This window comes from Chlorocebus sabaeus, chromosome 17 (assembly GCF_047675955.1).
Source record: "Chlorocebus sabaeus isolate Y175 chromosome 17, mChlSab1.0.hap1, whole genome shotgun sequence".
NCBI lineage: Eukaryota > Metazoa > Chordata > Mammalia > Primates > Cercopithecidae > Chlorocebus > Chlorocebus sabaeus.
In genome coordinates, this window is record NC_132920.1 from 7,128,080 (window position 1) to 7,154,035 (window position 25,956).

Sequence of the window (25,956 nt, forward strand, 5' to 3'; positions counted from 1 at the left end):
TCTTATTTTTTTATAGAGACGAGGTCTTGCTATGTTGCCCAGGCTAGTCACGAACTCCTGGCCTCAAGCGATCCTCCCACTTCGGTCTCTGGAGTAACTGGGACTAGAGGCACATGAGCCAACACACCTGGCAAATTTTTTTTTTAAATTTTTTTTGTAGTGATACGGGATCTTGCTATGTTGCCCAGACTGGGAACTCTTTTTATATTATGGGGGAAGATTGTGTACTGGGATAAATGTACAACAAATACTTTGTGCATCTCTGTTTAGTGATTATTTTTTCAATCTTCACGTGTGTTCCCTTGCTTTTACCGGTGGGTTCTATATAGGCCTGGTGCGAAACAAACCTGCGGAGGTGCATCAGCGAGCAGCACCGTTTTGTCTGCGACACCTGTGACAAGGCGTTCCCCATGCTCTGCTCACTGGCCCTGCACAAGCAGACCCACATGGCCGCAGACCAGGGTCAAGAAAAGCTGCAGGCCACGCCCCTGCCTGGTGACGCCCTGGACCAGAAGGGCTTCCTGGCCTTGCTTGGCCTGCAGCACACCAAAGACGTCAGGCCAGTCCCCGCCGAGGAGCCCCTGCCAGATGACAACCAGGCAATTCAGCTCCAGACACTCAAGTGTCAGCTACCTCAGGACCCCGGCTGCACCAACCTGCTGAGCCTGTCTCCTTTTGAAGCTGCCTCCCTAGGCGGTTCTCTCACAGTTCTCCCCGCGACCAAGGACAGCATAAAGCACCTGTCCCTGCAGCCCTTCCAGAAGGGCTTCATCATCCAGCCTGACAGCAGCATTGTGGTCAAGCCCATCTCTGGCGAGTCGGCCATTGAGCTGGCAGACATCCAGCAAATTCTGAAGATGGCGGCCTCGGCTCCCCCTCAGATCAGTCTTCCGCCCTTCTCCAAGGCCCCCGCCGCCCCACTGCAGGCGATCTTCAAGCACATGCCCCCTCTGAAGCCAAAGCCCCTGGTCACACCACGGACAGTGGTGGCCACCTCCACGCCCCCGCCTCTCATCAACGCCCAGCAGGCTTCCCCAGGCTGTATCAGCCCCAGCCTGCCGCTGCCGCCCCTGAAGCTCCTCAAAGGCTCAGTGGAGGCGCCCTCCAACGCCCACCTGCTGCAGCCCAAGTCCGGGACCCAGCCCAGCGCGGCCACGCGGCTCTCCCTGCAGCAGCCGCGGGCGGAGCTACCGGGCCAGCCCGAGATGAAGACGCAGCTGGAGCAGGACAGCATCATCGACGCCCTGCTGCCGCTGAGCATGGAGGCCAAGATCAAGCAGGAGATCACAGAGGGGGAGCTCAAGGCCTTCATGACAGCGCCCAGCGGCAAGAAGGCGCCAGCCATGCGCAAGGTGCTCTACCCCTGCCGCTTCTGCAACCAGGTGTTTGCCTTCTCGGGGGTCTTGCGTGCCCATGTGCGCTCCCACCTGGGCATCTCGCCATACCAGTGCAACATCTGCGACTACATCGCCGCCGACAAGGCCGCGCTCATCCGCCACCTGCGCACGCACAGTGGAGAGCGGCCCTACATTTGCAAGATCTGCCACTATCCCTTCACTGTCAAAGCCAACTGCGAGCGGCACCTGCGCAAGAAGCACCTCAAGGCAACCCGCAAGGATATCGAGAAGAACATCGAGTATGTGAGTAGCAGCGCGGCCGAGCTGGTGGACGCCTTTTGTGCCCCGGACACCGTGTGCCGGCTGTGCGGCGAGGACCTCAAGCACTACCGTGCCCTGCGCATCCACATGCGCACGCACTGCGGCCGCGGCCTGGGCGGGGGCCACAAGGGCCGCAAGCCCTTCGAATGCAAGGAGTGCAGCGCCGCATTCGCGGCCAAGCGCAACTGCATCCACCACATCCTCAAGCAGCACCTGCACGTGCCCGAGCAGGACATCGAGAGCTACGTGCTGGCCGCCGACAGCCTGGGGCCCGCGGAGGCGCCAGCCACTGAGGCCTCGGGGCGCGGGGAGGACAGTGGATGCGTTGCCCTTGGTGACTGCAAGCCCCTCACCACCTTCCTGGAGCCCCAGAACGGCTTTCTTCACAGGAGCCCCACCCAGCCTCCGCCTCCCCATGTCTCGATCAAGTTGGAGCCCACCAGTAGCTTTGTGGTGGACTTCAATGAGCCCCTGGACTTTTCTCAGAAGGGCCTGGCGCTGGTCCAAGTGAAGCAGGAAAACACCTCCTTCCAGAGCCCTTCCTCCCTGGCCCCCTACGACTGCTCCATGGAGCCCATCGACCTGTCCATCCCCAAGAACTTCAGGAAAGGGGACAAGGATTTGGCCACTCCCAGCGAAGCCAAGAAGCCTGAGCAGGAGGCGGGGAGCAGCGGGCAGCCCTCTCCCTGCCCAGCACCCGGCCCTTCTCTTCCCGTGACTTTGGGGCCCAGCGGGATCCTGGAAAGCCCCATGGCGCCTGCGCCGGCGGCCACCCCGGAGCCCCCAGCGCAGCCCCTGCAGGGCCCCGTTCAGCTGGCGGTCCCAATCTACTCCTCAGCCCTGGTCAGCAGCCCTCCCCTCGTGGGCAGCTCAGCCCTCCTGAGTGGCACAGCCTTGCTGCGGCCACTGCGGCCCAAGCCCCCCCTGCTTTTGCCAAAGCCCCCCGTGACAGAAGAGCTGCCCCCGCTGGCCTCCATTGCCCAGATCATCTCATCTGTATCCTCGGCCCCCACCCTCCTGAAAACCAAGGTGGCGGATCCAGGGCCAGCAAGCACTGGCAGTAACACCACGGCTTCAGACAGCTTAGGAGGCTGTGTCCCCAAAGCCGCCACCACTGCCACCCCTGCTGCCACCACCAGCCCAAAAGAGTCTAGTGAGCCTCCCGCTCCAGCCAGCAGCCCAGAGGCTGCCTCTCCCACCGAGCAGGGCCCAGCGGGCACCTCGAAGAAGAGGGGCAGGAAAAGGGGGGTGAGGAGCCGGCCCCGCGCCAACAGTGTTGGGGTGGACCTGGACTCCAGCGGGGAGTTTGCGAGCATCGAGAAGATGCTGGCCACCACGGACACCAACAAGTTCAGTCCGTTTCTGCAGACAGCGGAGGACAACACTCAGGATGAGGTGGCTGTAGCTCCCGCCGACCACCACGGGCCCAGTGATGAAGAGCAGGGCAGTCCCCCAGAAGACAAGCTGCTGAGGACCAAGCGGAACTCGTACACCAACTGCCTGCAGAAGATCACCTGTCCCCACTGTCCCCGGGTTTTCCCTTGGGCCAGCTCCCTACAGAGGCACATGCTCACACACACTGGTAAGAGGGCCGCCGGGCTCCCAGGCGGTGAGTCCTACGTCGTGGCAGGGGGAGCCACGGGGTGGGGGGGTCATAAGCAAGATGAATCTCCCACAGTTCCAGTTATTCCTAGCTTGCCGCCTTCCCCTGTCTGCGAAGCCCCGGGCTTGTCTGGTGGTGCTGTATTTCCTATGTGCTCTCAGTACCCACATGGCCTGTGTGCAGGGGCTGAGCCCTCCAAGGGCAGCATTCTAGTGAGTGTTCACCCAGGGCGTTTTGAGGTGAAAGTGGTCACAGGCCCTCAGATCACTCATGGCGTCGCCTCATCTCTTCCGGAGGCGGTAGCCAGATTATCTACTGGGTTAAGCAGGGAGGCAGCTCCGGAGAAGTGAGACTTTGAAGGTATTGGGACATAATGAGCTCGGTGCTTTGACACTAGACATTCCATTCCAGTGTCCTCAGTGCAGCGTTTTAAATTTTGAAAATTTTGTGAAGTTTTTTTGGATGCCGTGTATTCTTAAATCTTACAAATTGTGATGTTGGCCGTTTTCTTTCGGTTCACTAAGTCACATCTTCCCCTGTTGATTGTGAAAATCAGCAATGAGTGGTGGTAGAATGTGTTGAAATTTCTGTTTATGCTACAATTGTAAGCCTTTCTGAGAAACTTCTCTCAGAAGGGCCTGGCGCTGGTCCAGGTGAAGCAGGAAAACATCTTCCTGAGCCCTTCTTCCCTGGCCCCTACGACTGGTCCCTAGAGCCCCTCGACCTGTCCATCCCCAAGAACTCACACCCAAGTGTGAAAAGATTCTAAGTGATAGACTTAAATTGTCAAAATGATACCCCCAAAACTATTTTCCTTTTTTCTTTTTTTTTTTTTTTAAAGACAAAGTCTCACTACATTGCTCTGGCTGATCTCAAACTCCTGGGCTCAAGCAGTTTTCTTGCCTCTGCCTCAGAAAGTGCTGGGATTACAAGCGTGAGCCCCCGCACCTGGCCCCAAAAGTATTTTTTTTTGTTTGAGACGGAGTCTCGCTCTGTTACCCAGGCTGGAGTGGAGTAGTGTGATCTCAGCTCACTGCAACCTCTGCCTCCCCAGTTCAAGCAGTTCTCCCTGCCTCAGCCTCCCAAGTGGCTGGGATTACAGGCATGCGCTACCATGCCTGGCTAATTTTTGTATTTTTAGTAGAGATGGCGTTCCACCATGTTGGCCAGGCTGGTCTCGAACTCCTGACCTCAGGTGATCTGCCTACCTCAGCCTCTCAAAATGCTGGGATTACAGGCGTGAGCCACCATGCCCGACCTGCCCAAAAGTATTTTTCAAATGTTAGTTTCCAGAAATTGATTTTTAAAGAGAAGTTTAGGATAGGAATATACTTTAAATAATTTTGTATCAGGTGCTTCTAGTATATAAATGGCCATACAACTCTCATCTGAATTACAATTTTCTGAATTTTCTCAGTGAACAGCCTCAGTATTCAATGATTTATGTTATTGAACTAAGGGCAAATTAGTGAGATCCTATCTTTTTGGGGTTTACAGCCAAAATATTAATAAATAGATAGGCCCTAAAACCAAATGGTACTGGATTGGCGAATAAAATACAGAACACCAGTTAAATTTGAATTTCAGATAGACAACAAATAATTTTTAGTATAAGTATTTTTATGTAGTTCTTGGGATTTACTAAAAAATTATTTGTTTATCCAAAATTCAAATTTAGCTCTGGGCATCCTGGTTTTTTTTGTGGGTTTTTCTTTTTGTGCTAAATATGGTAACCCAAGGTAGTCAGGAGGTTTATGACAGGATGTTGAGGGTGGGTTGTGGGAATTGGTGTGAGCTGTGCTCTGTATCTTGGTGGAAATGTTTTACATAGAGTTGATCATCCCACAAAGCTTTGGAGAAGCTCGTGGAAGGCTGTTTCTCCTAGATCAGGTGAAATAGCAGGAGGGAGGTCATGGAGCCACCGCTGGATACCTGAACAGTGTGCAGAATGGAGCCTGGGGAGGGAGAGGAAGCTGGGAGCCAGAGGGAGTTGTGGCTGGGAGCGATAGGTCTCTCAGAGGCTGCACTGGTCACCAGAGCTTGCCACACAGACACGGCATTTCTTTCTGCTGTGGTGGGTCCTTGAATCCAGGGATTGAGGAGTAGCAAGTCAGGAGTGCCTATCCAGGGAAGACTCAAGGAGAACCAGGATTTCTAGATTTGTAAAGTATGTACTGCCCTTTCATACCATTGTCTTCCTGTTAAAATAGTTTAAGCCTGACAAGTAAAGCAGCCATTCTAATGATAACAGCAGTTCAGGGAAGAAAATGCATCTTCAAGAGAAGGTGCCCCTTATAGCAGTCTCTTTTGCTACCCTTTTTGGGTATCACCTGTTTATCGCCTACTGAGAGTCTATGGAGAAGTGAGTCTTTCTGTTACCACTTTTCAGAAAGCAGATGGTCTGGATCTGATGATTGGCTTGGCTCGCACCCTTCCTCAGTGCTCTCACCTCCCCCTGCTGTCACCCAGCCTCCCCACCTTCCTCCTCCAGTATTTCCTTTTTTAAGAGTTGTGCCCATGTCTTTGCAGGTGCATGATATGTGTTCCCACTTGTGAATCCAGTCATGATTGCCTGGCCTTTGAATGCCAAAATACCAGTGTTGGTTTAAAATTTAGTAGCATCTAAAACTGAGCAAGAAAGCAGGAGGTTTGTTTAAGATAGGATGGGGTAGATGTAAATACAAACATTCTGCCTCTTGTCCCTTAAAAGTTACTGATAACCTCGATAGATGTGTCTGCTTTGGCACAGTCCCTGTATCCTATCATAATATGTTCTTGGTAGAGCTAGTGTTCATGACAACCTTGGGAGGGTGATGTCATCTGTGTGTTGCCACAAGAAAATCGAGGTTTACTTAAGGAGCTAAGTAACTTGCCTACAGGCATATGGGGAATAAGAGATGGAGCTACTGTTCCAAGCCAGGGTCAGGTTCTGTGCAGCTGCCCCCTGGCCAGGGTGTGTGTGCCAAGTGTGTCCTCTGTGTGAAGGTAGAAAGCGGGCAGGGTGCACCTTCCATGCTTCCCTGTGTTCCCACGTGTCTACATGCAGAAGATTGGGAGGTAGTTTGAGATAAGGGGGGACACCACTGTGGATCAGAATGTTATTAAGTAATTTGAGACTTAATGACTACGGAATCGTGTTAGCCACCTGCATAGACACTGTATGAAGGTTGGTGCCCATTGAGCTCCATTAACTTCCTTTGCTGTACTTCACTCTCAGCTTCCAGGGATGTTCAGCATCACCACTGCTAAATCATGTTATATGGAGCATTTGGCTACATCCAGTGTTGTGTTAGAGCATTTTCCATTCATGGAGCATTAGAGCTGGAAGGACCCTGGGAAGTCATCTGATGGGCCCCCTCTCCCCACAGACCTGATCTTTTTCCTGGTAGGCAGCTCTGCTGTCACTCAGAGCCACATGGATCCTTGGCTCCCTAGGCTTCTGTGAGGTGCTGTCTCCAAAACTTTGAAAAAAGTCTTAAGCGTACACATGTTAAACATTGACACTGCAGCCACCCTGCAAACAAAGGTGTTATTCAGAGAAGATGTTTTGTGCGATATTTTTGGTTTTTTAGTTTTTTGCTTTTGTACAGATAAGGTCTCACCAAGTTACCCAGGCTGTTCTCGAACTCCTCGGCTTTGCAAAGCGCTGGGATTACAGGCGTGAGTCACTGTGCCTGGCCATTTTGTGTTTTTGAGTATACTGTTAAAATCTAGCTGAGTTCCAGCCAGAAACATTGAGCAGCATCTGGTTTTGGACTGCATTTAAACAAACTGTCTACACCTTGAATGCTGGCCTCCTCCCACCCCCTCAGCAAATTACTGTAGTGTCTCTACTTTGTCTCAAAACACGTGTTCTCCAGTCCTCCCATTCCTCACAGGGGCAGCAAGAAGCAGATCTGGTGTTCAGTGTCCAACGAGGGGTATACCTGCTGGCTGCTGGCAAGGAGCATGTGGCCTCAGCCTTTTCTTGCTCCCGGCTCAGGTTCCAGGAACTGTGTCTGATGAGGAAGCTGGCAGGGCTGTCATTTTTCATACCCCTGGCACAGTCTCCACACACACCTGCCTTTCCTCCTTCCTTCCACTCCTCTCCAGCTCTCTCCCAGCCCATAGTTTCCTGCTGATGAGGACAGTTCCTGGTTCCTTACCTTTCTCCACCTAAACGTGCCACTCCATAGGAGACAAGAGTGCACTGTTCCTGCCTTTACCCCTCGGGAGCATCTCGTGTGTTTTTAGGCCACAGGTGGAGGAGAGGGTGCCAGAAAACACAGCCAGTCTGTTCTTGCCTGTCCTCATTTTCTTCCCCCTTCCGTTTGCTCCGGTTCCTTGTCCCACAGTGATGGGCTTGGGACTATGGGATGTCCATTTTGGGCTTCCCTGGCTCGCTGCCTTTCTCATGGGTGCTTTGAGCACCTTTTTTGAGCCGGCTCACGCTTTCCGCCGACACCCTTTCCTCCCTGCTTCTACCCGGCAGTGAGGGTCAGAGCTTCAGTCAGTGAGTCATCCTAACCTGGGTGTGGAAAGCACCTGGGACACCACTTGTATTTGGCTACTTTTAGCTTTCTTAAAAGACAGCTTTGGCCATTTTTACCCAGTCCTGTGTACACTTCTGCCAAATACAGAGAGAAAATACCAAAAGAAAGCATGCCTTCACGCAGGGGTGGAGGAGCAATGGAGAGAAGGCTGGGCTGCTCAGGCCCATCTTATTACAAAAAGAAAAGCAACTGCAAGGTTTTCCATGCTAGTTAGACCCCACCTTTCTAATTCTGATTGTCTTTGAAAAATGAACAGAAATGTTTTCAGTTCTGTTTTTTTGATCTTGGAGGCCAAGGTGCCAGTCTCCTCATCAAACTATTCTCACTGTTCACTCTCGTCTTGCCCCAATGCCCTTCTTCATTTCTTGACTGTTCTGGGAGAGTAAACACTGGCTAATTTTTTGGGGGTTTTTTTGGAGTTTTTTGTTTTTGTTTTTTTTTGAGACAGGCTCTCGCCCTGTCACCCAGCACCCCGGCTAGAGTACAGTGGCATGATCACAGCTCACTGCAGCCTTGAACTCCTGGCTGAGCTTAAGTGATCCTCCTGCCTCAGCTTCCCAAGTCGCTGGGACTACAGGTGCACACCACCATGCCTGGCTAATTTTTTTACTATTTTATTTTATTTTATTTATTTTATTTTATTTTATATTTTATTTTATTTTATTTTATTCATTTTTTATTTTTTGAGACAAAGTTTTGTTCTGTAGCAGAGGCTGGAGTGCAGTGGTGTGATCTCGGCTCACCACAACCTCTGCCTCCCAGGTTCAAGTGATTCTCCTGCCTCAGCCTCCAGAGTAGCTGGGATTACAGGCCCGCACCACTGCACCCAACTAATTTTTTATATTTTTACTAGAGACGGCGTTTCACCACATTGGCCAGGCTGGTCTTGAACTCCCAACCTCAGGTAATCTACCAGCCTCAACCTCCCAAAGTACTAGGATTACAGGTGTGAGCCACCACACCCAGTCTTTTTATTTTTTTGTAGAGACAAGGTCTCACTGTGTTGCCCAAGTTGGTCTGGAACTCCTGGGCTCAAGCGATCCACCTCTCTTGGCCTCCTAAAGTGCTGGGATTATAGGCATGAGCCACTCTGCCTAGCTGGCTGATGGTTTAAGCGCTCGTGTTGGGGCTTGCAGAATGCTGTAGGTCCTGAGTGTGCAGGTACTCCCTGTGGTTACAGGTGCTTTTACAAATACCCCTCCTAAAGCAGTTATTCGTGGCAGCTACCAAATAGATAAAATCATTTGCTACTTTCTGTATAGATGACTGGCCAGCAAGTGTTTTTGAAACCTGTATTACTATAAAATACTACACGGGCCCGTTTTCCTGCATCCCTGCAATCCAGAAAGCCCACTGCTATGTAAAAATGTCAGACTTACGCAGTGAAATGTGAGCTTTTAATGACTCGTGTGAGTTGTTATGTCACTTTGGGAGCCTTCATAGTTTGATGCAATACTTTTGCATCATGGACTGTTTTTTGAATTTAGCATTAATAGGGACCTTCTCATGGGGACGTCAGCCTGGCAGTCCTAACCAACTGTAAAGGTGACACACTTACCAGTGTGAAAATTAGATTAACTCATGTGATAGGGGGAGCGAGAAGCCGATCGTTTTCTTTGAAATCAAGAATCCTATCATAATAGCTTCTTACTTGTTTTCCTCTTGGCCCAGTTATTTTCTCAATCTGGCCAGACTCAGAGAAGCAGCAGTGTTACCTTTTAACAATAAAATATTAAAAGTACTTTATTTTTGCTTGAAATTATGAAATACTGTGTTCAATTTTAAATGTAAAACAGGAAGTAATTTTTTTCATTTTATTTTATTTTTGAGACAGAGTCTCTCTGTCGCCCAGGCTAGAGTGCAGTGGTACAGTCTCTGCTCACTGCAACCTCTGCCTCCCAGGCTCAAGCGCTCCTCCCACCTCAGCCTCCCCAGTAGCTGGGATTACAGGCACGCACCACCATGCCTAGCTAATTTTTGTATTTTTAGTAGAGACGGGGTTTCACCATGTTGGCCAGGCTGGTCTTGGACTCCTGGCCTCAAGTGATCCACCTGCCTCGGCCTCCCACAGTGTTGGGATTACAGGCGTGCGCCACCATGCATGGCTGCAAGAAGTAATTTGGAAGATGCACCATAAACACTGAGATACTGTACAACTAGTCATACCTTTTTTTTTTTAATGTGGATGTTTTAAAAATAAATTTTGCAGAAAACACCTACAGAATGATATGAGGAGACCTGAAAACAGTCAGTGGGTTCTCCACTTCTGTTCAGGTTGTCTGTGGAGCTCCTCAGAAGCACGCAGGCCGGGTTTCTGGGTTTCTGATTCTGCCCTTTCCAGGTTTCTAATTCTGTTGTCTTTGATTGTTGCGAGCATCTTTATCTTAAAAGCTCCTGAGGAGATTTGTAAGCATCATTTGTAAGGGTCTTTTAGCTCAGGACGGAATCAGTGTCTCCTGATGTAAAATTGTGGCCATGCTGTCACAGGGGCGGTGCCAGGTCCACACCTTCATGCTCTGTACAAATGGCGCCCCCTGGAGTCGTGTGACACAGCCATGCCGGTCAAGGCTAGTCCCTCCTTCCCCTGGGAAAACATGTGGCCCCTCTGGCTGGTCCCCAGGTGCCAGGCCCTTGCTGTGCATTCGCAGGGGAGTGTGTGGCCTTGGGCACCTGCGCTAGTTCAGGTTTCTATCAACATTAATCTAAACGAACGCCAGAGGCCCCTGTGATCTGTGTTTCCAGGGAGCTATGTTTAATTGTGGCAATCCCATGGTTATGAGACAAAAATACTAGGCCCCAGCTCTGAACTCAGGTTGGTTAACACATAAAACCTTTTCCCCTGTAACATTAGCAAGTGGGACCTTGGACTCCAGCGACTTGGGGGAAAGGGAGGAATGCAGTGATACACAAATGATGCACCACCAGCTTCCATCTCTTGAAGGTTCCTGATCCCCTCCCTCCTCCTCTCTTTTCCTCTCCACCTCCTTTTTCCCTTGTGCTTTTCTTTCTCCCTCACGTGCATCCACACAAACCCAGGACAAGTTGTAGAGGAGCTTCTATTACATTTTCAAACATGACATTTACAGCACAAAAGGAATCCAAGTAAAAGGAGAGGGTAGGCAGACCAAAGCAGGAGGGTACTGTGCCTCTCTCAGTGGCTCACCCATCTGTGCATTCGAGATGGGTCTAGGGGCGAGGCAGAGCCACCAAAATGTCCTCTTCACATGCACATCTGTTGAATGGAGCACATGATCAAATGCAGACATAGTTACATATTGGTCACTCATTTGCAGCCAAGCTTGGAGCAGGGGGAAGAAAGAACCTTTAATGTAATGAGAAGATCTCCTGACTCTTGCCACCTAGGACCACAGTGAACTTGAGGAGAAGTCACTGCAGGATATCTCAGCAAGTCAGACAGGAGTTGTCCTGGGAAGTCAGAACTCACTGCTCCCATTCCCCGGTGGGAGGGGTATAGCCACCAAGGCCAGGAAGGGGGACTGGCCACCCTGGCCGGGGGCTGTCCCTGACTTCATGGCCCCCCAAAGATACTCAGGGGGTTCCCCAATGGATTTCCTAGTGTCCATATTATGGTGTCCTTGCCACACTAGAACTCGTTAGAGGGCATCTTTCTCTTTGTGATAGAATATAGGTGTTTTCTTGCTGTGCTCTAAAATCTCTTCATTCACTTTTATTTTGTGTTGTCATTATTTAATATTTTAATTGTAATAGCATTGTTTTACTTTAAATGTATATTTTTCAGTTTCATTTATTTTAGTATTTTGAAGACAAAAATTCATATTCCATTCAACTTAAGAAAAGGGAGAATGATCGTTGTAGTCACTGATGTTCTCTTTTTTTTTTTTTTTTTAATGTGTTTTGTTAATTTTCTTGAAGGGGTGGAGGAGGGGGGAACAACTGCCAGTGATCCCAGAGAATAAACAAAAGCGACTTTTGTTTTTCATTGCAGTAGAAAGCCAGATAAATATATATTTTTTTTCCTGCTTCAGGTCAGAAACCCTTCCCTTGTCAAAAATGCGATGCCTTCTTTTCTACCAAATCTAACTGTGAACGCCACCAGTTGCGCAAACACGGAGTTACCACCTGTTCCCTGAGAAGAAACGGGCTTATCCCCCAGTCAAAAGAGAGTGATGTTGGATCCCATGATAGCACAGGTAGTGCCGCCAGGTGAACAAGAACCCAGAGAGAGGGAGACAGAGGAGTTCGGTTAAGAGTTGTATCTAACTCCGGTCCGAGCTGTGGAGGGGCTGCTTGTTCACTTCTCTGTAGGATTCAGAGCCTATTAGTAGAAAGGCGGGCCCTACTGATGATTGGGAGGGAGCATAACTCCTGGGTCAGATCGCCTAGACATACAGCAGGAAACAGTGACAGTGCCCCTCGGTGACTCTCGGGGCTGCTAGGGAAGATCTGTCACCCTCTTGGCAGAAGAGGCCTTTGTTCCTGATGTTGGGAGGTGGGATGTATGGGAAGGCCTACAACTTTAGCCCTGGGTATGAACTCATCTAAAGGGGATGTGAAACCTTAAAGGTTTGGGGAGACCTGGCCTCTGCAGCCTCCTCGGGAGCAGGCCTGGGCTCCCTGGGATGTCAGGGTATTGAAGGAACAAGGGGTGCGGTGTTCTTCTTTTCAATAACTCTCTTCCCGGTTTAAGACTGTCCCTGTTTGAAAAAGCACTGTGCATGTCCTTTCTTTAATCACATCTCTGCTTGACCTGAATCCGAGTATTATTCTCCTGTGCTGATGTGTGCTTCCTCCCTCCAGCACCCACAGAGCAATTAACGGCTGCCCGATACGTCTTCTGCCACCTTTTTTCCCTTATAGTTTCTGAGTTTACTCATGTCCTCTATCGGTACGCTCCATCCGCTCGGACTGCTGGGGTTCTCCATCCTCACCCCCAAGAGCAAACAAAACAAAAGCCAGCCTGCTGCAGGCCACTTAGACACCCCGCCAGTTGGCACTGGTTAGCAACAGGGACAGCATCATGGTGCTGGGTCCAGTTCTGCAAGTCTTGAAAACCTGACACTATCTCGTGGCTGCGAAGAGATCCCCCAGCTGTGTTTTTCTAGGGTTGTAATTGCGTCCTGTGGCTTCTGTTCCTTAGATAGGGTGGAGATGGGGTGCTCTAGAGTTAGGAGGCACCCCTGCCTCAGGAGTCAGTGTGGACAGAGGGTTGGGCATTCATCTTAGCCCCCTTGTCCTTACCTTGGTTACAGCGATGTGGGGGCGCATCTGGAGAGGCCACCCTTTGCCCCTCTCTATGCCTCCCACTGAGCCCCATGAAACCAACTGTGAGTGCTCTTGACTGCCCAACCGCCAGTCCAGATCAGATCCTCTGAGGGTATGAAAGTGTAAGCTGCTTTGCTCACTGCTTCCCCAGCTTCCACTTGACATAACTCACCAGTATCTTTAAGTGAAGAAAGATGTGGGTGCCCACAGAATCTTCCCCTAACTTGGACCCCTGTGAGCCAAAGATGACCTGCAGTTCAGCCCACGGGAAGTAGACACCAGTGCTGGCAGGCACGCATTTGCTGCAGACCATTCTGTTAATGTTTAACCATCGGCCGCCACGTTACCTGTTGGTCTGGAACATTTTCTTTCAGCCTGGTTTTGAAAGCTGCCCTGTGATCTTCCCATAGTGGTGGTTCCACAGTAGCGAAAGCAGCCAGTAACTGAGGGAGCTGAGGGGGAGCCCTTGGGTTTCCATGTTTACAAGTAAGTCTTAGTAACTCTGTGCTGGATATGCATTTTGCATTCAGCTTCTTTATCATAAGGGAGGAACAAGGGCTGGGGCTCCTGCTGACGTCTGCAGACACAAAGCTGAGTCGAAATTTATGGTCTTAGCTTCGGTTCAGCACCAAGTGTATTTATAAGTTTGTACTCATAAGTTTTGTTTTCCAAATCCCAGCAAAGCCCCTTCCCACCTCCACCCCACCCCAGAAGTTATATAGGTTTTCTTGAAGGGATAAAACCTCTAGAAAAGGAAAAGTTACTGAAAGTTGTAATGTGAAACTAGCAAAGAAAAAATATATGTTTGGTTTAGTTGTGGTCACAGTCCATGGTGAGAAAAGGGACTGAGATTTAAGTGGGAGAGAAAGGAGGTTAGGGAGGCAGAGTTTAGTGATTTCAAGGAGGATTTTAAAAACCAGATGAGCATGATGGGCATGGGGTGAAGCCTTCATTCTGGGCTCCCCTCAGTGAAGTTAAAAAAGTGAGGCTTTGAAGGAAGACCATTTAAAAAAGGGGAGGCTGGGGGAAGAAATGACCAAGGAGGTCCTTGAGGGGTTTTCTAGGCTTATGTGCTTAGGTGGCATTTTCTTAAAATTCCTACACATGTTTTATAATGCAGGTCTGACTTTTTTCAACATAAAGTCCCCCAAAAGAATGCTTAAAATGCCACAGTGAGGGCATTTCTCCCTTAAAAGGTCCATTTTGAATATTCAGATTTCAACTGAAATTCCTCATTCACTGTCCTGGACAGAGAGGTGCCCTGGCCCTCTCTGCCCTTGAAGGGCATGCCCTTGGTCCTTCCTCTGATGATGCCGCGTCTTCGTGTTTGTAGGCACCTACATAGGGCTGTTTTTAATTCATATAAACGTGAAAGTGTTTAAACTCTCCCTTAATGGTGACCACCTTTACCAGCCCAGAAGTCCCACATGTCAGCATGCACGGCACCCCAGGAAACCCTCTCAGCCCTCACATGCTTTGGCTAGAGTGCAGACACAGTGGCTTCCCTGCAGACGCACCCCTGCCAGGTCAGATGATTACTTCGGTTGGTAGTCTGTCACATCGGTTGAGGCGCATTTAATTTTTAGGAAGCAATAGATCATTAATTGTTGAGCTGAGTAGGGTCGTCTCCACTGTCCTGTAGGAGGAGCTGTGGGTTTATTATCTATCGGGATTCCTTCTGCTTCCTCTGGCAGTTTTCTTAGTTGTTGAACACAAACCGAGGGACTGATGGGGAGAGGGAAGAACTGCATATTTTTAAGGTAGCATTGCTTATATAAAAAGTCATCAGCTCAGCTACCTTATTTGGGAGTCTGGGTGGTTGAGGGTGGGGATTTATACAGCACCTGGCCTTGCAAGTTGACTGTTCATGATAGGTTTAGAGGTGAAGTGTTTGTAAATCAGTTGTTGCTTAGAATGTGAAGGGCACAGCCTGCACTGCTAAAACACTCCCCCTAGTGGGAGTTTGGTAGAATACAACCAAGCCCCCTGTGTCCCAAGAGGGCGTTGGCCTTTCATTGTACTCTGGGTGGTCTCTCTCCATTATCCACACAAAGGAAGGTCCCAACAGCAGGAACAATTTGATCTTAGTATATTTATTTGGGTTTCATTTCAAAATTTATTTTTTTTTCAAGCTTTATCATGTTAAATATGTTCTGTGCAGTTAAAATAATGCATGTTCTTTGCTGAAAAAAAAAATAATAGAAGTAGCCTAGGATATACTGGGGACAAAGGGGAAGTAACCAGAGATTAAATATTTTAAAAATAACCGGTTGGGCGTGGTGGCTTATGCCTGTAATCCTAGCCCTTTTAGAGGCCGTGGAGGGGGTGGATCACCTGAGGTCAGGAGTTCTGAGACCAGCCTGGCCAACATGGTGAAACCCTGTCTCCACTAAAAATACAAAAATTAGCTGGGCGTGGTGGCTCACACCTGTAATCCCAGCTTCTTGGGAGGCTGAGGCAGGAGAATCACTTGAACCCAGGAAGCAGAGGTTACAGTGAGCTGAGATTGCACCACTGCACTCCAGCCCAGGTGACAGAGCAAGACTCCATCTCAAAAAAAAAAAAAAAAAAAAAAAAAAAAACCTACAAAGGCCAGCCACAGTTGCTTATGCCTGTAACGTTAGTACTTTGGCAGGCCAAGGCAGGAGGACCCCTTGAGCCAGGAGTTCGAGACCAGCCTGGGCAACATAGGGGGAAGACCCTGACTCTAGGAAGGGAAATTACCCACAAAGCCAGCAAACAAATTGAGCAGTTTGTATTTTTATTGTAGAGTTTATACCAATATCCATTCTATAGCTGCTCTCTGCTGAAATGATTCAAGAAAACGAGTATCTTGTTTTTCCTTGGAATGTGGCCCAGACATTGGTGTGCGTATCTCAGGATTCATATTCTTTAAGCTTTTGGATAATTTTGCAAAATCATTTCTTCTTTAAAATTTTATATTCACACCATAATATTTCCTTCTGAAACCTCTTGAGATACTCAGACAGTGGCTGCCAAAAAGTGCGGTCAGTGTAAAACTAATGAAATGAAATGATGGAAGTGGACGCGTTATGCAGATGGCTGTGGGTAAGCCTAAACCCCCAGGCAGGTGTGAGCAGTAGGTACTGTCTCCTCAGACCTCGGGATGGGGCAGGACCAGCTCCTTACCCCAGCCCTCCTGACCGCCTTGATGGCCAAATAATGGAGCATGTGATGTTGAGGAGAAGTGATGGATGCAGGTTGACACTGTAATTACGCCTGATCACACCAAGTGAGAATCCAGGTTAGGTGCGTGAATCTGCTGGCTCAAGGACTGCACTCACATCTGGCCTGTTGAGGGAGGCGCATCTCATACTTGTGCCATAAAACGATGACTTTCATCCACCTAATTCTCAGAGGAACTTCTGAATCCCTACAGTAATAAATCAGACAGTGGCCAGGCATGGTGGCTCACGCCTGTAATCCCAGCACTTTGGGAGGCCGAGGTCAGCGGATCACCTGAGGTCAGGAGTTCGAGACCAACCTGGCCAACGTGATGAAACCCTGTCTCCACTAAAAATACAAAAATTAGCCGGGCATGGTGGTGGGCGCCTGTAATCCCAGCTACTCGAGAGGCTGAGGCAGGAGAACTGCTTGAACCTGGGAGGCAGAGGTTGCAGTGAGCCAAGATCACACCATTGCACTCTAGCCTGGGCGACAAGGAGAAACCCCGTCTTGAGTAGTAAAAAATCAGACATAGGATCTGCAGCTAAATAATAGGTTCCACCAGCTTCCAGTGCACTGTTGTAGTCATAATTTTAAGAAGTTATTAAGTCCTCTTTCAGCCTTAGGAAAGAGAAGGCCTTTTGACACTGTTTGATGTTGTGAATGTTGCAACCGTGCCATCCCTTAAAAGGACTGTTGAAAACTGGTAGGCTTTCCTCATACAGTTTTACTGGGTGGAATGGACAGATAGGAACAAATCAAAAGGCAGGAAGTCAGGGTAGGTGAGATGCCCGGAACCCAGAACCCCTTGTCTTCACAGGCACCCACAGCCCTTCACAGTCCGCTCCCCTCACTGTCTGCTGTTGCCAAGCCTGGCATCAAGGGTGCCCTTCCTTTGAAAGATTTCCGCCACCCCTGGGAGGCTGACAGCTAGGAAGCCTACAAGCTTGCCTGCACCCCCTTGGGTCTCTGCAGCCTCCACCTGGAGATGAGCGTCAGGCAAGAGTGCATAGCATACACACAGAATGCAGGCTTGGGGTCGTTTCCTGTGAAACTCATCAAGAACATGCTTTGGGGGATTAGGGGTGGGGGTGGTCCTGTGTATGTTGCATGTTTGTATGATCTCTTTGCACTGGAAAAATAACTTATAACTCAAGCTTCCTCAACCTCCCTGGCGCTGCGAGTCTCTGGAATGCACCCCTCTCCTATCTCGCAGCCCCTGTCTGCCCTGCCTGAGTCACTCACACCTTCCTGGGGGCGGGAGCAGTGGAAGCCGCGGGTTCGGGGGCACAGCCAGCCCTGGGAACACACCTCAGGTGATGTGGAGGCTGCTTTTGCCTTTCTTACCTCGCCGGGGTCATCTTGGTCCTCCTGGGGGAATGTAACAGGTGGTGAGGATTTGGGCCGAAAGAAGTCCTCACTGGTTTGGGGTTCAGGCTGCTGGCGTGGGTCTAGCCCATTCCCGGCGACATTCCTGGCATGAGCGTACCTGGTGGTGCCCCTCTGAGCCCTCCCCGCTGTGCTTGCCCCACAGACAGCCAGTCGGATGCGGAGACTGCAGCCACCGCGGGCGAAGTGCTAGACCTCACCTCACGGGACAGAGAGCAGCCGTCGGAGGGCGCCACTGAGCTCCGCCAGGTCACAGGGGATGCCCCTGCGGAGCAGGCCAAGGCGGAAACGGCCTCGCCTGTGCACGGAGAAGAGCACGGGCCTGGGGAGAGCCATGAGCCGGAGGAGGAGCGTGGCGCCGAGGAGAGTGCCGGTGACGCCGACGGCGCTGAAGAGGACGCGTCGAGCAACCAGAGCCTGGACCTGGACTTCGCCACCAAGCTCATGGACTTCAAGCTGGCCGAGGGCGAGGGCGAGGCAGGCGCCGGGTCCGCGGCCTCGCAGGAGCAGAAGCTCGCCTGCGACACCTGTGGGAAGAGCTTCAAGTTCCTGGGCACCCTGAGCCGCCACCGGAAGGCGCACGGCCGCCAGGAGCCCAAGGACGAGAAGGGAGATGGCGCCAGCACTGCGGAGGAGGGGCCCCCGCCCGCCCCTGAGCAGGAGGAGAAGTCCCCCGAGACCCCGGTGGAGGTGGTGGAGTCGGCCCCGGGCGCCGGGGAGGCCCCGGCGGAAAAGCCTGCAGAGGAGACTGAGGGCCCCTCCGACGGGGAGAGCGCGGCCGAGAAGAGGTCCTCGGAGAAGAGCGACGATGACAAGAAACCAAAGACAGACTCCCCCAAAAGCGTGGTCAGCAAGGCAGACAAGAGGAAGAAGGTCTGCAGCGTGTGCAACAAGCGGTTCTGGTCGCTGCAGGACCTGACCCGGCACATGCGCTCCCACACAGGTAACCAGGGCAGGCCAGGTCCCCAGCCCAACAAGAGGCGGCGAGTTGGGCATCTCTGTCCTAGGAGCTGCCCTGAAGCGGCGCAGGAGGCCGCCGAGAGAACGTTTGCTTACGTTGCGGCTGTGCCCTTTCAGCCCGTGAACTAGGAGTTTTAAGGAGTTGCCCTCTTAGCCCTTGAAGACCGTGCAGGCCTCCTGCAGCCAGGCAGGAGAGGGTCCTTGGCCGTTGTGTTTTTGAGAAGGCTGTGATCCGCCTCTTAGCTCTGCTGAGCCTCCGTCTTCCCATCTGTAGAGTTGGGGTGACAGCTGCCCTGTTTCAAAGAGGTATCTAGGAGAGGGTGCTCGTGCTGGCCATTTGGGGCCACTTGGTCCTGTCTAGTCCTGTGGCCCGAACGACAGGCGCTGCCACAGGCCACTGTGGGGCGGCAGGCACCCTGGGTGATCCGTTAGGGCCAGGAGGGTCTTTTCCTTTCTTAGCCGTGCAGCCGGCTGAGGTGACTGGGACAGGCCTCTTAGCCACTGCCCTGCACACTGCTCCTAGAGTTCACCCACCACCCACAGGGTGGAGGCTGCAGACCCCGGAGCAGGGGCGCTTACTTTGAGACAAAGACCTGGATATGCTCGTGGAGTCCAGAGATACATCCTTCTTCCTTCCAAAATAACCTGTCCCTCCTCTCAGCCGCAGCTTCCCTCCCTGTCACAGCTGCAGCCCGCAGTGAACACGTGTGCCCCAACCCAGCTCAGTCACCTGTTCGCTGCGCTTGCCCGTGTGAAGGACCAGGGTCCTTGGCTCTCAGAAGAGGGATATTCTTGGGCTCCCAGCAAGCCTGGTGGGCCCTGCCCTGGGCCTGGCGTGTGAGCATCAGGAAAGGTCCCGCCGCGCCACATCGCAATGCAGAGGGTACCTGGTGCCTCCGACTTAGATGCTGCTGTCCATGCAGATCCCTGAGAGGGTCCACTCCTGTCCCCCTCTAGATTCCTTCCTAGGCTCTGGTCGAGGCCAGTCTGCACGTCTCCTGAGGCTTCTGCTTCTGGGACTTGGGTTTTCTGGATCAGTATGTAGAGTGCCTGGACTGAGAGAGGAAGGAGAGGGAACGTCTCAAACTGATAGCTTGAACCAGCAAACAGAGCTTGTCTGTCCTGTTTGCTGGTTCAAGGAAGAGGCCTCTGGCTGAGTAGGAAGGAGTCCTGGTCCCTCGCACATAGCCTGGGAGCCTCATTCTTCCTGTGCAGAGCAGGGTGCGGTGGGTACTGGTGCCTTTTGGTTAATGGAAATTCATTCTTTCTTCCATTGTTCCAGGGGAAAGGCCATACAAATGTCAGACCTGCGAGCGAACCTTCACCTTGAAGCACAGCCTGGTTCGCCACCAGCGCATCCACCAGAAAGCCAGGCATGCCAAACACCATGGGAAGGACAGCGACAAGGATGAGCGGGGTGAGGAAGACAGCGAGAACGAGTCCACCCACAGTGGCAACAACCCCGTCTCAGAGAACGAGGCTGAGCTGGCTCCCAGCACCAGCAGCCACATGGCCGTCACCCGGAGCCGGAAGGAGGGCTTGGCCAGTGCCACAAAGGACTGCAGCCACAGGGAGGAGAAGGTCACAGCAGGGCGGCCATCTGAGCCTGGCCAGGGTGCCCTTAACCCAGAGAGCCCAGTGGCCCTGGGGCAGGACCTGCTGGAACCTCGCAGCAAGAGGCCCACCCACCCAGCCCTGGCCACAGCTGACAGCACCTCGCAGCTCCCGGGGATGGAGTGACAGCCTCAGTCCCCCTCAGCACAGACAAAAGCCAGCAGAGCAAAGCGTCATGGGGTTTCCTCAGTGCCCTTCGGCTGTTGGGGAGTGAGAGAGAGAGAGAGAGAGAGAGAGAGAGAGAGAGAGAGTGTGCGAGAGACAAGCAGGAGCGTGGCTGCTCGCTCAGTGCCATAGCCTTACCACAGCCTGCGCGGGAGGCCACAGCCCGTGCTGATTCCAGTGCCTTAACTACTTACCGGATCCCTCCATATTATCGTGGGTGTTGTATTTTTCCAAAATGACTTCTTAAACAAAACAAATATTATAATGAATTGTCTGGAGAGGACCTCTTCATTTGAGCATTAGCGTTATTTTTTATTGGTGTGCGTGAGCTTGTTTTTGTGAATCTGTGATAGCACCGTTTGTTCTGTGAGCTGGAAACAGAAGGAAAAAACATACCCTTGGGTACCCATAGCCAATAACTGGAAGAAAATGATGTGAATTTCGTGTAAATGACCAGAGGAAAGATGAATAAGATGATAATTTCTTAAATAGACATTTTCCTTTTTTCTGTGTGCTTCATGGTGGAGCTGTCATCTGGTCCTTGGTATTACAGGATGTGGTTGATGAAGGTTTCCAATATGGTTTCAAGCCAAAACCAGGAAAGATTCTAGCTTCAGCCTCATGTCCATTTCCACTCTGTCAGCATTAGACATGGTCACCGTTCAAGTTTCAAGACATCCATTCTTAACTATAGAGAAGAGTTACTCCCCTGGCGTCTAAACCTATGGAAAACATGCACGGATAGCATATATTTGATTGCCTCCTCTTCCCTTTCAGTATCTATATTATTATTATTATCATTATTATTATTATTATTATTGTTAGTTCATCAGTTTGCTGTTCTCTGCAGTGAGCAGATCAAATGGGCAATATTTGTCCTGGGAGACCTGTGCCGCACCCGGGTCCCCGTGTAAACGTGTGCCTGCGGCTGCGGTTGGCACCCTTGGGTGGTAGCTCTTCTACTGTAATGAGACAAGCCTTTCTTCTGTCACTGCAGAATTTAGCAGGGCCGTGAGCAGTCTTCCCAGGCATGGCCCAGGAGCAGTTCAGAGAGGGTGGAGTGAGGGTGCGTGCATCCAGGAAACAGGCATCAAGAAGCCAGGGCCGTGCCTGGAGCACTGCAGAGATGACTTCGGAGAAAGCAAAGCAGTGACCCAGTGACCAGGCACGTTACTCGTGAGCGAGGTATTCCCAGTCTTCCTGCTAAGCCTAATCCAAGCCTTACCCAGCTGTGCTACTGTCATTTGCAAAGCGAGGAAATACTACTACTGGTAATAAAACTACACATGCAAGATGTCAGATGAGAAATAGGTTTATATTTACCTTCCTGCGATGTGGAGTTGGTGCTTGAAGATAAATGTGCTGTTTCTAGTTTCTTAAATAGCCCAAACCCCTGGGTGCAAAAAGGCAGGATTCTTTTTACCCATAAGCATCTTAGGCAGGCAATAGACTTCCCTCACTGTCCCCACCTGCAGGGAGGAGAAGGTACCCCACTGCACCTGAGCTCCTGGTCCCTCAACCAAGACCTCAGGGGCCCCCAGCCAGCCTGCTGCTGGGGACCCCTGTGCTTGCTGCAGTGTGTGGAGTCTCTTGCCTTCCCCTGGGGAGGCACCCCTGTACCCCAGCTCCTTTCCCTTGCCTTTTTCTGGCCCCAGTGCCCCTCCTTTACGTGGACTTGTTCGCACAGAGACATGCACACCCCCTTTTCTCCGCCGCTTCACCAGCTTCTGAAATCCAACCTCCCAGACTTCAAAGGAAGATAGATATTCTTGAGATAATGAAAAGTGATATCTTCGCATATGAAAGGAAAAAAGGTTGAGGTATATATGATTTTTAACTGTATTAGGGATGTATGAACCAGTTTAAAAATGAGGTTTTATTTACTGTAGAGATGAATGCAAATCAGAACCAATGATTCCTTGGTCTACTTAGTTAAAACCAGTTCATACATCCCTTAGGTTTCTTTTTTTATTATTACAGTTGTTATTGTTATTTTTGTTGTTATTATTTGGGGTTTCTTGTGTTTTTTCTTTGCGACTCTCCACACTAAACTCGCAATATTGTGGGGAGAAGCTGTGAGTAAACTCTACGCTGCGGTGAGATGTAGCAGTAATCAGCTCCCAGCGACGTGAGTAGCCGGGGCTGCCGCTCGCAATAATCACTATTGATTTAAAGCTTTACTTAGCCTTGATCTGTCCCCTCGTAGTCAATAAGGTCTTGCCACATTTTATTAGTGAGGTGGAGAAACGTATTATTTGTTTGTTGTTTTTGCCCTTCCCCCACCCCCCAATATTAAACTGTGAAATTTGTGATTTGTTTAAACTCTGGGTGAATCATAGCTTAGTTTGCATGTCCAGCTAATTTGTTTCTATACATTTTGTTTGATTCTCTTTCTCCTTCTCTCAGGGCTTTTACAAAAAAATATATATATATGGATCTTCTGAAAAGTTTTTTGAGGTGCAAGTTTTTTCTTTTTTTTTTTTCCTCATTGATTAATGGACATGATGCTGAGATTCAATCACTACATGAAACGCCTGGCTGTGAAAACAGAACAACCCAGAGGGCTGTTTTCCAGGCAGCGCTGGGGAAGCTACAGAACAGCCGGATGCCAGTTTCGGGAGGATTCACCGTACGTTCTGTCCCTCTGTTCGTCTCTTTCCTCTCCTCTTTCTTCAAGAAGGAAATTGATCCTAGTGATTTCAGCCCATGCATTAAACAGGAAACAATAATAAATTTGTAGAATGCATATTTTTCTAAAGGGAACTTAAAAACTGCTGCTACATGTTATGTACAAAACTGGTTTATGCCACATGAACAGAGAATCACAAGTTTGGTTTTGGTACTTTTTGTTCCTCTTTGTATTCAGTTGTATAGAACTTCCAAATTCAGAATGAGAAGAAAGCTGTTCTGTATCAAACCATCTAAGCAATAAATGTTATATTTTAAAAGCGGCAGATTGCCGGTCACGTGGCCGTCGTGTGATTTATTGTGATCCCATCCCCAAACCCACAGCCCACTTGGGGCAGCCCCCAGGTGTGCAGTACCATTGGAGGGAACCACAGGTGCCCAGGAAAGCTCTTGTCACCCAGGCAGCATTTTTCTTTGCTCTGGAGGCTGGGGCAGTGACTCTTGCCTATAATCCCAGCACTTTGGGAAGCCAAGGCAGGAGAATCACTTGAAACCAGAAGTTCAAGACCAGCCTGGGCAAAATAGTGAGACCCCTATCTCTACAAAAAAATGTTTAAGACCTAGCTGGGCATGGTGGTACATGCCTGTAGTCCCAGCTATTTGGGTGGTTGAGGTAGGAGGATGGCTTGAGCCCAGGAGTTTGGGGTTGCAGTGAGCTATGGTCGTGCCTCTGCACTCCAGCCTGGGGGACACAGCAAGACAGCTGTATAGAAAAGCACTCGGCTGCACTTGTGAGAGCTACTGTGAGAGCATGTGGAAAGTTAAGTGGGTGGCCACTGTCAGAGCTTCAGAGTGGAGACCTTGGTGTTGGGTGCACAGGGCCAGGAGACTGGACCCAATGGGGCACCACAGTGCAGGCCACTGTCATTGGCTAAAGCCAGCATTTTTGTTTCCTGTGCAATAATGCCTAAGAAGTCTGCCTCACCTCTTCCCTCAACCCAGTTGTAAGTGATTTAGTCAGCACCTAGTGGAGGGAGAACAAAATCTGTTAGTGTGACCAGATTTTGGTGAGACGGGAGGGGACAGCAACCCTAGGGCTGGGGATGGTGCAGGTTAGAACTCACATTTGGGTAAAATAGCAATCAGCAGAGCTTCAACTCCTATAACTAGGGAGTGGCTCTCAAAAAGCAACACTGAGGGCCGGGCACAGTGGCTCACGCCTATAATCCCAGCACTTTGGGAGGCCGAGGCAGGCAGATCACGAGGTCAGGAGATCGAGACCATCCTGGCTAACATGGTGAAACCCTGTCTCTACTAAAAATACAAAAATTAGCCAGGAGTGGTGGTGGGCGCCTGTAGTCCCAGCTACTTGGGAGGCTGAGGCAGGAGAACGGTGTGAACCCGGAAGGCGGAGCTCGTACTGAGCCGAGATCGCCCACTGCACTCCAGCCTGGGTGACAGAGCGAGACTCCGTCTCAAAAAAAAAAAACACTGGGACGGGAGTGGCAGTTCACACCTGTAATGCCAGCACTTTAGGAGGCCAAGGTGGAGTATCACTTGAGGTCAGGAGTTTGAGACCAGCCTGGTCAACATGGTGAAACTCCATCTCTACTAAAACTACAAAAAAGTTTAGGTATGGTGTGTGCCTGTAATCCCAGCTACTCGGGAGGCTGAGGCACGAGACTCCCTTGAACCTGGGAGGCAGAGGTTGAGTGAGCTAAGCTGGCCCCCATTGCACTCCAGCCTGGGCAACACAGTGAGACTGTCTCAAAAAAAAAAAAAAAAAAAAAAAAAAAAAACACTGAAAGAAGTTGGTTTTGGAGGAGGCTGATTGTGGATAATGCTAAAATGCATTCAGTGTACTTGTACTTGTACCATACACTGCTAAGTGCCACCTCACTGCAGGACCAGAGCTGTGGCTGTGGTCCTTAAGCTTTTTCAGACCCCTCTGTTGAAAGGCGGAGAATTTAACACACATTTATATGTGGGAGCTTGGGGGATCCGCATGCCTGCGTGGGCGGTGGCTGGTGGAGTAGGCGGAGTACTAGCCCTGGGTAAGCGGATCTCAAAACTCAGGTCCTCCAGCCCAAAGACAAAGCCAACCGCCTGCCCTGTGTTAGGGATGCAGGGCAAAGAAGTGGCCATGAGCGTGTCGCTGGGGACAAGCTGGCTGGCATGAAAATCCCAGCTCTGCCTCTTGGGGCTGGTGAATAGCCTTGTGCCTCAATTTCTTCATTCCTAAGAAGGGGATAGCAATAGTACCTGTCTCATGGGCATTGTTGTGTGGATGCCATGAGTTAATTATATAAGGTGCATGTTAGGGGCTCTCATTATTGTTTCTACAGAGTCTTCTCATAGGAATGCTTCGTTGGTTCCCTGGTGAAGTAGTAGGTAGAACTTCACCACACGCATTCATGGCACACTGAATGGCCAGTGGAGGGCCTCGTGGGAGATCACCAAGACGCACTATCCTCAAACCCTGGGGAGTCTTGCCACCTTCTCCTACCTGGCCTCCTCTGGCCCCGTAATCCCACTACCGTACTGCTCAGCCTGTGGTCTCCCCATGGCCCCAGGACTCTGCCTGGGTCTTGGTGCTTATCCAGCATCCCCACCCTGCACCAAAGCCTATTCCACTGGAGGAGGGCATGGGGCATGGGGATGGGGGAGCTGGCAGCATAGACCTAGCACCCAGGATGAGGCCTAGTCCCTTGCTACCTTACTGCTCAGATTGTCATCTGAAGACCCAAAGCATCCGCATCCCTGGGAGCTTGTTAGAAATGGCAACCTCAGCTCGACCTGGCGCACTGGTGCACACCTGTGGTCCCAGCACTTTGGGAGGTTAAGGCAAGAGAATCGCTTGAGGCCAGGAGCTCAAGGCTGCAGTGAGCTATGTACACACTCAAGCCTGATTGACAGAGCGAGATCGCATCTTCACAAAAATAAAAACACAAACCAAAAAATAGCAGAAATGAGAACC

At 50.7% G+C, this 25,956-nt stretch overlaps 1 protein-coding gene across 8 annotated transcripts in view; it reads left to right on the forward strand.

Moving 5' to 3' along the window:
* The window catches only part of RREB1 (ras responsive element binding protein 1), a 200,202-nt gene extending 176,885 nt beyond the window's left edge, over positions 1 to 23,317 (forward strand). For 7 of the 8 annotated variants that reach the window (XM_073005637.1, XM_007973781.3, XM_007973777.3 and 4 more), the window contains exons 10-13: positions 330 to 3,240; positions 11,801 to 11,965; positions 17,758 to 18,555; positions 19,855 to 23,317. In XM_073005637.1, coding sequence (XP_072861738.1) covers positions 330 to 3,240; positions 11,801 to 11,965; positions 17,758 to 18,555; positions 19,855 to 20,312 — 4,332 coding nt within the window. In that variant the 3' untranslated portion in view covers positions 20,313 to 23,317. The remainder of the gene's footprint in view (positions 1 to 329; positions 3,241 to 11,800; positions 11,966 to 17,757; positions 18,556 to 19,854) is intronic. The other variant, XM_007973782.3, reaches the window with a different exon arrangement.
* Positions 23,318 to 25,956: the final 2,639 nt, after the last annotated feature.